Genomic DNA, 12,360 nt, shown 5'->3' with positions numbered 1-12,360 from the left:
GAGGGGACCTTGTGAGGACATTTCAGGGTTGGGGTCAAGAATTCCATTGCTGCTATTCTAATCAACAGTATGCCTATTACTGTGTGTCTTCTGTTAGTTTAAGGGAGGAAAATTTAGCCTTCACATACTGTACTGATCACACTTAGTTTTAGTTTAGTGCATTATATTGTAATTGTTGAGACCAATTCATTTGTTGTGCTTGCTCTCTGGTGTACAGCTCTGCACGGGCTCAGATTCAGGTGTGTACACACCTGCTTTTACTCAAGCTCATGATAATCGTGTTCCTTTGGTCATTAAATTTAACAGAACTCTCTTGTGTAAAACAACATAAAGCTTCGACCATCACGTACCCGGTGGGTGATGAAATTTAACATCTTGGAAGCAGAAAATATAAACTGGCCTTTAGGGTAAGGGGTAGTGGCAATAAATATCCTAATAAAACAGCTGGAGCTGTAGACACAGGTATGTATTTCCCTTTATTTAGGTCTATGCTTTCATGGTTTCTATATATATGTAAATACATACAGTACAGTATACTGACATTGTTTCTGTTTTCATGCAACTGCAAACATATGTGAACAGTGACATTCTGAATGTCAATGTGTACTTGCTGGAATGCAAACAGTACATGGAAGGAACACTCACCAACTCTTTCTTCTTCATGCACTCCATGAGAATGATGAACAGATGTTGGGCCTGTGAGCGGCTATAGGTGAATGTCTTCTGAATGGTCACCAGCAGCTGGTCTCTTAGAGACTCGTTAATTATGCTGCACACGCAGACAGGTGTGAAAGAAAGACAAGAGAGTGTCAGGAAGGGGGTGAGGGAGACGTAAAGAGAAACAGGCAGGCAAATTAGATTTGTCAGTAAGTAAAACCAAGGTTGACAGGAGCTTTTAGGGCTACTCTCTCCGAGTACCTTCATCTGTAACTATACATGTTGTGTTGACCACGGGGTTGTATACATAAATACAGAACCACATCCTAAAAGGTTGGCATAATGTGCAATGATTTGCAAATCTCATCAACCAAGATGTTATTAACCACATAGAATAGGTGTAATCTCTTATTTATGGAGCTTTTAATTATTTAATACAAGTTAAACACCAAGAACATTGTGATTATGGTTAGAAACAATCTCATTAGACTTGTTTCTGAAACTAATTTTCCACAGTGGATACAATTTTAATGAAAAGTGCATGTGCATGAGTCACAGTACTGTTCACCTGGGGGTACATACCCTCCTTCCTCTGAGTATTTGTGTCCAAATGCCAGAATGTCTGATGCTCTACCGCTGCCATCACACACCACCACAGGGACCGGAGGAGTGTCCCTGAGGTACTCCAGCACTATGGAGATTACATTAGGACCGCCCTCCACAATCAGAGCCACCACTGGGACACCCTGACCAATACCTGCACATAAGAGGTGTTTGGGCAGGACAAAAGGAGTGAAGGAGTTAGTGGAGAGGGCAGAGGGGACAAAACGGAAAGAAGGAAAAGGAGAGAGAGGAAAGGCATCTTTATTACATCAACAGTATTGGTGCACAAAAGCCTGATTCTAAATTTACTATCACCTATAACGTTGACATTTGTAAAGCCTCTATTGCATATAAGCACTGTGGGCTCTTTATGGTAGTGATGTGTTTCAGGGATAGAAAGGTTTATAGAAAAAGTACCTGCACCAAAAATAACCAGCACACTTTGCAGTGTGTGTGTGTGTGTGTGTGCGTGCGCGTGCGTGCGTGCGTGCGTGCGTGCGTGCGTGTGACAGAGAGATTAAGAAGGGACTGATAAACTACTCAACAGCTACTAATCACTGATTATTTAAAGCTGGTCACTCAGGGGGACGGTGTTGTGGAAATGGGTTAAACACAGCCATGTACTGCAGGTAGTACATGACTGTGTTTAACCCATTTCATATAACTGTAAACTAACAGCTGTTCTTACCAACCCATTAAGGCTAAAGGAGTATTTGACAGAATGCAACAGTTAAATGTTAAAGTCGTTTTTTCAGTTTCTTTGTTTTTGTTGCATCAAGCTGCAGACGTACAATAAGACTGAAGAAACCTACTCATACCAAGCTCTCAACCAACCATTTGACCTACAGCTCAGCAGCTAACCTTCTGCCATCAAAGATGGCTCCAACAGTAGTTACACAACTACCATCCCAAACTAAATAGCCCTCACCTCCCACATGTTCCTAAGGCTAAACTGAGTCCAACTATCATGACAGTAATCGAGAGGGAAGTCAGGTTAACCTTGCTCAACCTGCTGCCACGACATTCTGACCTACAGTAGTTTAACCTAAAGATAAAGGATTGATGTTTTTCATCCCAGTGCCCATTTTTCATTACAGAATCAGACCAAGTAACAACACATTATTGGTTCTTCTCTGTGTTTTAGCTGTTACTGCCATAGAACGACATCAGGGGCATTTTATTGGATCAAGATCATGAAGTTCTCTCTCACGTTTCCCAGGTTAATTTCTCAAAACTCTGTCCTGCTGTTTTCCGCTCTCTGCCTCTCTCCCAGTTTTATCTGTGGATCGTTATCCTGAACATTTTCAAAGGACCCATTGGACAACAGCTGATTTTTAAAGATGTTTCTTTGTTTTCACTGTGATGCAGATGCTTTGCTCCAATAATCAGCATCTGTAGGTGAAACTCAAGAACCACAGTCATTAAATAACCAATTTTCAAAGCCCTTCCTGGCTTAAGGTTTTGTCACAGTAACAGTCACGTTCTTATTCTTCCCCTCCCATTCAGTCTCATGTGGCCGTATTTTCTGTTGCATGTTTTGACTCTTCTAATTCAAAAGCTGTGTAAGTACCGGATCTTACCCACCCTGCACCCTTATCCTGGTCTGCATAATTCACAAAGGGAAAAGCTTCTCCCAAACACATAGACAGATGAACACTGCGCACACTACACTAACGCAGACGCACACACACACGCACACATTCACCAGCGAACCCACCACCATTACGTTTCGTCTCACACAGCCTCATGCGGCCTTGCAGCGGGGACAGTTACATAAGGGGAACATTTTAGGGGCCTCCCCTCCTTCAAAGAGGTAAAACGTCACTGTGCCACAACACATCACACGACCATAAATCAACAGGGCAAAATGTGAGAGTGAAGCAGACTAATGACTTGCATTTCGTATATTCGATTCCACTCCATTTCTATTGGTTTTCTGTTTTTTGTGTATGCATGTGTGGGGTTAGGGCTGTGTTGGACCAGGCATTGATATTGATGGCTAGTGAGCTTCGGAGGCAATGCTGCAGTACCTAAAGCAGATTATTGCTCAACTGAAACACACACCAAGGAGCAGCTGAGGAGGGGGAGCACAGCTGTGGCATGGCTAATTTTCAGGAGGAATTCTCCCCAGTGCCTTTATTGACACACACACAAGCAGACATGCAGCTGACAGCAAACACAAGCAAACTACAAACATCGTTTTCTCATTTAGCTGCGAAACGTCGCGTCCAGAAACACGCACTTTCTAGCTTCAACTACTGCACAGGGTTTGCTCCTGTGGGTAAATGAAAGCGTTAACGCACGGCTGAGGAAGCAAAAACATAGCAGATCTTTAATTCCTATTAAAGCTGCTGTTTTACAGATACATGTATAATTGTCTCGCCAAGACAGCTTTTATGCACCAGTGCATAACGCGTGCTCATTTCAGTGAACACCTATGAAGAAAAGATCTCATTGTTCTGCTCCTGGGGGCTCGTGTGGGAACTGAAGCCTTAAACTTAACACTATTAATGTTTTGCCAAGTGCTGCTGTTAGCGAACGTGCAATTTTTAACTTAAGACGAAACTGAACAACTTTATCTGTGGCGCGTGTGTGTGTTTTACAGTATATATGTACCATTCACACACTCCAACGCATCGGACAAAAGAATTATTAAACACGTTCTCTCTTTCTCTGAACCTCAGCTATAGTTTTTAACCAAAGCCCACACCTTATCTCTCGGGAGGGAAATTACCCTGTAAAAGTGTGAAAAAGCAGAGGGCGATAAAAAGAGAGGGGTGGTTCATGAGGATCTATGGCCACAGTGCTATATTTATCTTGCCTGGGAGACGAGGAAGTAACAAAGAAGTGAGGGAATCGGCAGGAAAAGCAAAGCGTGCAGGGAGACATACATAACATGCTTAAATGGTCTTAATTAAGGATCCGGCAGTGACTCATCCCCTGCATGTGTATCTGTCTTTGCATGCGGGGGTGTGAGCAAGTGTCTACGAATTTGTCCTTGTATGTGTCAAATTATAATCAGCATGACTGGAGGAGGTGCGCTACAGTATGTGGGTGTTGTCTTTACACCCCACCACCAAAATTATAAAAAAAATTAATAAAAAACAGCCTTACACACATTAAAAAAACTATTCCACTGAGAAAACATCAGATCAGTGAAGGCAAGATGATTCGACAGGCTACGGAACAAAAGGTCAGAGAGTCTGTTTCATTAAAAGGGCAAAGCATCTCTCCCAAAATTTACTTTTTCAGTCATATGAAGGAACAGGATGAGCACATTCTGTTACTTTTGACCTATTCACAGGAACTACAGTACATCACATGGTATTTGCCACATTTTACATGAATACACTTTAATAAACTTTTAATACGTTAGAAGTAATATTACCCCAATTTCATGTTTTCTGTGCATGTGGTTCTGTTTGTCCTGTATCTGCCTCTGGGCAACAAAGCAAAAATAAAAACTCCACAGTTCACACTGCTGATCATGCTCGTATTCTTTCCACAACACATAACACATTGTCATCCTTGCAGATCTTCAACCTCAAACCACACCTGGAGCAAGTCTTGTATCTAACGCAGCACTGACTCTGTAGCCTTTCTACCACAGGGTTGAGCACTCCAGTGCTTCATGTTGATCATTCTGACATAGTTTTTTGTTTCCATTTGTGCATGAACACACACTTGTTCTCGTGTGTCCCCAAACATTTTCCCTACTACTCTACACAAACATTGACAGCATCAGTTCAGCACCACCACAAAGATTTACTGTATATACAGTAGTAATAGTGCTTTAATTACTCAATGATTATTGGCCTGAATAATGGCCTGAATTAAAATCTTCAAAAGGTTTTTATTTCACAAACTGCTTCATATAGTTTTCATGCTAGGTGCTTTATTGATAGAGTCACATTGAGCAGACAGGTTTTAAACTGTGACACTGCAGCTACATATTATTATTATTATTATTATTATTATTATTATTATTATTATTATTATTATTATTATTATTATTATTATTATTATTATTATTATTATTATTATATAATTGTTATACAATATTATTAGCTATATCTAAAAAATCCTAGAAGAACAGAATGGCAATCACTTGGCTTTCCACTTTCCATAGATATAATATAATCTATAATCTCTTTGGCATGGACTGTTCAATAGTAGAGGTCACAATGTTACAGCTAATCTGCAACACAAAGCCTCATGGCTTCCCGATTCAATTACCTCAGCTATTTCATCTTCTACCTGTGATATGATTAATGAAACCTCTGTTAAAAGATGGTCAAATAAGGTTACACAGTAGACACACACATAGCATGCACGCGCCCAAGCCTTGTGTGTCCACCTAAATATTAATTGAGTAATTCAGGTAAAATGGAGAAGGTCAAGCTCAAAGTGTGCAGTTCATCCTCATACTTTAACTGAACTTGGACAAATTAGTACATTTCATTCCTTCGCTGGCCTAGAATGTGCCTCCAATTTTAGACTTTCATACACTGTGAATGAAAACAAAGTTACAAGTAATAAGATTCCAGGAGGAGAAGAAACAGTCATGGATGAAGCCCATTATGCCTTTGCACTCTCAGTCCTGCGTTTTCCGAGAAAAGCCTCAAGGTGACGTCTCGTCTCACTGCCTACATTCTACCCAGGTGCACTTCCTGGTATTCCTTCTCTCTTCTCGGTCACAGTCTGTCTGCAGGTTTGCACCGTTCTCCCTCATAACTTTTCTCGGAGGCAGGTGTGTGAGTAAAATAGTAGGCAGTGCAGCCGCTACCAAGGAGGCATTAAGGAAGCTGTTCCCTGAGCTGTGCTAACACGTCCACATATACAATTATGCGACAGCTTCTCAATTCTAGTTTCCTGTCTTAGGGCATTTACTGTACATTGGTTAATGTCCATCAGACATTTTTGTCTGTTTTTCACTAAACCACACAAGGAAACAGCCTTCACGGCATTAAACAAGCTACAGAGAAAGTGTCCAGTGGCTCAATTCCCATTACCAAAAGTATAAAGGCAACAACCCAACTTCAATGCTAGAATGAAAATTGCCAGTGGTCCCATGAGCTGTGACGTAAATATGCAAAAATATGCAAAGTGCAATAAGACATATTTTTTGTAAAAGAATGTACAGTATAAGGATTTTAGTGAAAAGTTAATTACAGAATATTTGATAGACGGTGCTGAAGGAGCGACTTATCTCTATCCCATTCAAACAGAACCAGTGTATACCAATCATCAGTTGTAATTGGTTTTATTCTCATTGTCCAATGGAATCATCAACTGTCATTTCTCCTGACCAACATAACACTGTGGGACATCTGAGAGTTTTGCTAACAGCGGATTGACTCTGGGTCAGATCAAAAATTAGACTGAATGTGCAAGCAGGTGCAGCTCAGAACCCCTAAATAACCCTAAATAGTTTTCCCTCTAAACTGCAGCAGGTGAAATCAAAGCTCTAAACTGCACCACGAGGAAACATTAAGGAGTGCAGGGAAAAAGACTGCAGAAAAACCAGACAATGGGATCTAACCATTCATCTGTGGTTTAATATTTGGTTGCTAGAGCATGTCCAGCAGTAACATGGTGATACCCTGTCTATGCACACAGGTATTTTGGGGAAGTCTGACTATCGTGTAGCTAATCCTACTCTGCCTAAGGGGGGGTAATACATATCTCTCCACCCCATGTCTTTTATCTTGTGTGTGTTTGTGTATGTGTGACAGTGTGTTCAGGAAACAAAAAGCTCATGGTCATGTGTGGTCTACAAGCCATGTTAGCGCATTCAAGACAGCTTTTTTCCCACTTCACTTTCTTTATCTTCCTTTACTTGACAGGACCACGAGCTACACTTAGATCCCAGAGGAGCCATGCTGTGAGGTAAATTGATTGTACTCCTCGAAAGACTGCAGAGAGGTAATCAAATCAAGAAATGGTCCTTGTCTGCCAAGCCTACAATGGTAAATGAAGCAGTAAAGGGTTCAAGAGAAGAACAATGTACAGTATATCATGCAGACATACAGTAAGTGAAGAAAATGGGGGAGGACATTTACTGTTAAACACAGCAATTTAATATCAAACCACAAGATAATGGCTACAGTATGTGTGTAGCTTTCCAGTCATAAACTACCTGTTCCCACCACCGATATGGGATTTACTGTAGTATAATGATGATGTCTGCAAATCTAGAATCTACAGATCCTAAATTCTCAACCAAAACAATAGAAACATTATGAGGGTGAATTTTCACTAATTTAAATAAGTGTCCACACGCACTTCATCATATATGCACAAAAAAGGCTTCATTTTTTTGATCGACACCTCTGTCTTCAGCTGAAAGCAACCTCAAGAAAAAAAGGGGTTTCCATCATGAACGGCAGATTATAATATTAATGCTATCAGTGTCACATCAGATACTGCTGAGGTCAAGGTTAGTGCCAAATAGTGGATGAGTATGAATGAGTGATGGCTCTGTGTTTTACGGAAGGCTGGCAGAGGTACAAGTTGCTAATGCTAACTGGTCACGTGCCATATTAACCATCCAGTGGATGGTTAGATGCTTTTATGACAACTGGGCGTCCCTTTGCCTTCCCAGCCCCTTTTGTATTAGTCCAGGCATAGGATGACAAAGGGAAGTCCATAAAGTCACAAGATTGGAAGATGAAAAGGGAGGAAACACATCTGGGCATCCTGTCAATCCCAAGGACATGTCATAGGGGCTTAGGAGGAATACGGTGATGGTAACTCATGTTTTATTCCAAGAACGACATTTAACTTAACCTTGCAGAGTCCCCATCAGTGAGCATCAGTGATACGCCTGACAGCAAAGCAAACAGGTTTGTTCCTCGCATGATGTCTCCCGACACTGCAATGATGTATCTACTTACATCCTGACACTACGGTTTTAAATAAACACTGTTGGTGAAATGTGTGTGTCCCAGAGGAAACTACTGTATTAGAAAACAGTTTTCTGTTCACAAAACAAGGTAATACAGTTTCAAAACACTTCTTTGATTGAACTTTGTTTTTGTCTGTAACACTTTCACGATTCCAAGAGAATATGGAGAAATTTAATGAAATACAACCAAAGAGATTTGTAGGTGCTTGGGTCTATTTGTTGAGTCTGTGTGTGTAGGAGAGGAGAAGACAGAGAAATGCAAATTGTATTCAAGTAAATCCGTTTGGTTTCTAGTCGAACCACAATGTGGAAACTGAAAACGGAGAAATGCAATGTGATGAGGGCTCAACAGTGAATAAGCACTCGACACAAAGGCAAATATGAGCATGTGAGATTCCAGTACTAGTATGTGTTCCCGTGTATCACAGTATGTTACAGCACTGTATGTATACACATACACACAGACAGTACACATGCATTGTGCTTGATGGCTGATTGGATAAGAGAAGGATTATTAGGCAGGTTCATTTGTGGAACGAGTTCATGAGAACTGTCAGGATGCTTCGAAGGAAAAAATAAACCCTCCTGAAAGAAGAGACGTTCTCCAAAGCTCACCCAGTTATATCACACCATCTAAAAATACACTGAGAGCAGGTAATGATCATTTTCGTCTGGCTGCAGCTACAAAACAGACTTTGAACTCAATTAACCCACGGTGGGTTTGTTGATGAAACAAGGATTCACTGCAGCTTCATGATACAGTTACAGTATCAGTTTCAGGGTCACTTTAAAATACCTTCTCTAATTTAGGTTAAATAGGTCAGTTTGGCCGTAGACGTTAGCACAGAGATGCAGTAAATCCCACTCACGTGTGTTGATCTTCTGCAGAGAGATGTGTTTCTCAAGCTGGCGTCGCAGCTTGACCTCAGCGCCGTACTTTCCCGTGGTACCATTGTCTGCCAGGATGAAGTGGGAGTGGAGACTGTTTAGGACCGTCAACTTGCTCATGGGGTTGGACATGGTCTGGTATGGACGTACCACCTGCAGAGAGGAGGTTCTGCAGTCATGTAAAACTCATTGTTTCACATGTAATTATAGACAATATGGTAAGTTTATGATATTTAATGTCATGAGCTTACTTTGACCAAAAACAGAACCTTTGGATCAATGTATTCACAGTTGATATGTGTCATTATGATAAAGTTGAAGTCAAATTAAACTAAAACAGAGCGAAGATTTCCGAAGATAAGATTTGTCCTGGGCCACAGGCTGACAATCTGAAGTTAACTTATCCCATCATTAAGCGTAACGTTGGGCCCAATCAAGCATGAAAAACGAGCTTCAGCACTTAATCATCTCATTTCAGCCAACGACATTAATCAGCTCTGCCTGACTTGTACAGTAGGACACGCTGCAGCAGATACTGGCGAAAGTGAAACTCCACCATTGATTCTTGAGATTGTATTGAGTCAGCATGTATAGTTCTCCAGCATGTACTTGTGGCCCCACCAGCTGCTCAACACACTTTGAAGGACTGGCTTATTCAGCACGTCCGTTAATAAGGTGTCTACTGTAATTTCAATGCAACGTTTTCACATGTGCTGTAAATAAAACTGCTTGCGTCTATTCTATCTGTTTTCGTTTAAATTAATCATCAGGTTGTTTTCTCACATAAACTTACATCTTTTCCTACAAGGTCCTCCTGATTCTCTACTATGCCCCAGGGAGCAATGCCAATGGTGCAGATCTTCCCCCTGGACTTGGAGGCGTGGTCTTTCAGTGCATCACCCACATGGCGAATCACCCCTGTGTGTGTTCATGTGTGAGAACGGGACAAACAAGCAGGGAACAAATCAGTTTGATCATGATCCATACGAAGGTTCCGCTTACACAATGATACACTGTGTGAAAGACAAACAGGAGTCATCAGTCGGCATGGCAATGTGAAACACACACACACACACACACACACACACACACACACACACAAACACACACACACACACACACACACAAACACACACACACACAAACACACACACACACACACACACACACACACACACTCACACACACACACACACACACACACACACACACACACACACACTCAGCTTGAGACCAGTCCTGTGGAGGTTGTCCCTGGGGGAGCAGCAGTTAGACATGGAGGCCATCTTATCTCATCTCTCCTGCTGACATTCATTCTTTCTCCACCTCCACCCGCAACTGTCCTTCTAATCATCCCTCCATCCATTATTCAGGCCTCGCTCTTCCTCTATCTTGCCCCTGCACCCATTCTGTCACAAAACCTTACTTTCTATTTGTTTCTATGTTGATGTCGATGCTGCACTCTATCATTTCTACTTGCTCTTATCTCTCTCTTATTAGTATTTTTGTATTTATATTTGACCAAAGGTGAATCCAAGACATTGATGCGCTTCCCCTACCACTGCTGTGCATCAAAAGCATTAAAGTTACAACTCTATGATGAATAATTTAAATATTGGTGCATCGCAATTATTGTTATTAAGAACATATTACAGTCAGACTACTTTCCATAAATATAAATATATAGTTATGTATAATTCATGTGCTGTCTAACTGTCATCTGGTTTTTCATTTCATTATTTTTCAAGTTTGATTTAAAACCAGTTTGCAGTAATCATGTTACCACTTGCTATAAAACTTTTAAACTGTTTTTTAAATACCTAAATAACTTTGCAACTCCTACCTTGCTGATTTATTGCAGATTCTAATAAATCCTGCTGTGTAGTATCCTCCAGGACAAGCACTCTCTAGTTGCTGAAGTCCATAAGTATAAGATCTCCTTCACAATCCCAATTCTTTTTGTCTCTCATAAAAAAATCCTTTATTGCTCTCACTTAAAAATCAGTGCTTAAAATGTTAAAGCCTCTTTGACACAAATTGAATCCCATAAGATTTTGTGCTGACATCCTTCCACTGGCTTCAAGCCATGAGAATAAACTAAGCTTTCCAGAATCCCTGACACTGCTTCCATTTATTATACATGAAATAATAATTGGGAGTTATTACTGCACACTTTCATAGTCATTCAGTAGTTCAACATCTCTATAGCCTGGATGGCATTGGTTAATGGTTATTTAATAGCTGGCAATGATCAGGGGTCACACTCATCACACTCCACAAGCACATGACCAATAAGTTTGTAAAAAGAACTGGGCTGTGCATATGAAATGTGCAACATTTATTATTATACTAAATGTCACATTCACAGTTTTTTGAATGTCCACACACTCTAAACAGGTTTACCTTTGAAATAAACCAGCTTATATTCAATGTACTGTACTGACCTGTGTTGACTCCCCCAGTGAAGATCCATGCTCCTGTTGTCATAGCAGCCTTGATGAGCCCTTTGCCAAAGACCTGTTTGAGTTTAGGTTGTAATTCAAAGTTCTGCAGGCCCCCGTGGACTGATATTAGCAGCTTGGGCAGTTCCAGCTGCCACTCCTTGGTCATCAGGTGGAGCAGCAGGTCAGGCTTAGTGTCATAAGACACTCGCACATACTGTGAACAGCAGGATATGTATCAGCCTAGAGTATATACAGTACAAGCCTACATAGTGCACACACGTGCACTGTACAAACATGAACCACATGTGAAGAACATACATCAAATGAAGACTGATGTAAAATGAAAAGATGTCACATGGACCAAAGCTTTCATTTCTGATTCTAAAAAGTGGGGAACAGATGTTTGCTGTGATTGAAGAACCACGTGGCTTCGGAGCATCTGTTTATCTATCTAATTCACTCTCAGACACCCACCTGACAAGTGTATGGATGAATAATTTAACAGTGTGAATAAATCAGACATTACTCAGCCTCAATCATCTGGATTTCCTGAATGCTACAGTACCATGTGTGGGGGATTATTTCAATGGTTGTAGGAACGTCTGGGCTATAGATTGATTAATCAACTGAATTAGGTCTTTGAACTAATAATCATACAATATTATTTATTATACAAAGCCAGCGTTATAGTGGTCAAAGAATTTAACATGTGTATGTCTTTTAATCTGTTCTGGGTCTTTTGAAAAGAAGCTGGAATGAGGAAGGTGCACGAGTCCTGATGAGTTCTTATTTTCACTTAGCTTTTGGACTATGGCGAAAATGAAATGAAATGAAATTACTTGACAGAACCTGGGCAGCCAT

General features: G+C 40.8%; 1 protein-coding gene across 12 annotated transcripts in view; it reads right to left on the bottom strand.

Annotated features, from left to right (window-relative positions):
- trpm3 (transient receptor potential cation channel, subfamily M, member 3) overlaps positions 1-12,360 on the bottom strand; it is a 97,453-nt gene that overhangs the window by 32,662 nt on the left and 52,431 nt on the right. For all 12 annotated transcript variants that reach the window (XM_029160658.2, XM_029160656.3, XM_029160654.2 and 9 more), the window contains 5 exons: positions 11,500-11,713; positions 9,849-9,973; positions 9,037-9,208; positions 1,240-1,414; positions 646-769 (listed from right to left, as the gene is read on the bottom strand). In XM_029160658.2, the coding sequence (XP_029016491.1) occupies positions 646-769; positions 1,240-1,414; positions 9,037-9,208; positions 9,849-9,973; positions 11,500-11,713 (810 nt within the window). The remainder of the gene's footprint in view (positions 1-645; positions 770-1,239; positions 1,415-9,036; positions 9,209-9,848; positions 9,974-11,499; positions 11,714-12,360) is intronic.

Source organism: Betta splendens, chromosome 9 (assembly GCF_900634795.4).
Source record: "Betta splendens chromosome 9, fBetSpl5.4, whole genome shotgun sequence".
NCBI lineage: Eukaryota > Metazoa > Chordata > Actinopteri > Anabantiformes > Osphronemidae > Betta > Betta splendens.
Note: the sequence above shows the minus strand (reverse complement) of the source record. Positions and strands in the feature narration are given on the sequence as shown.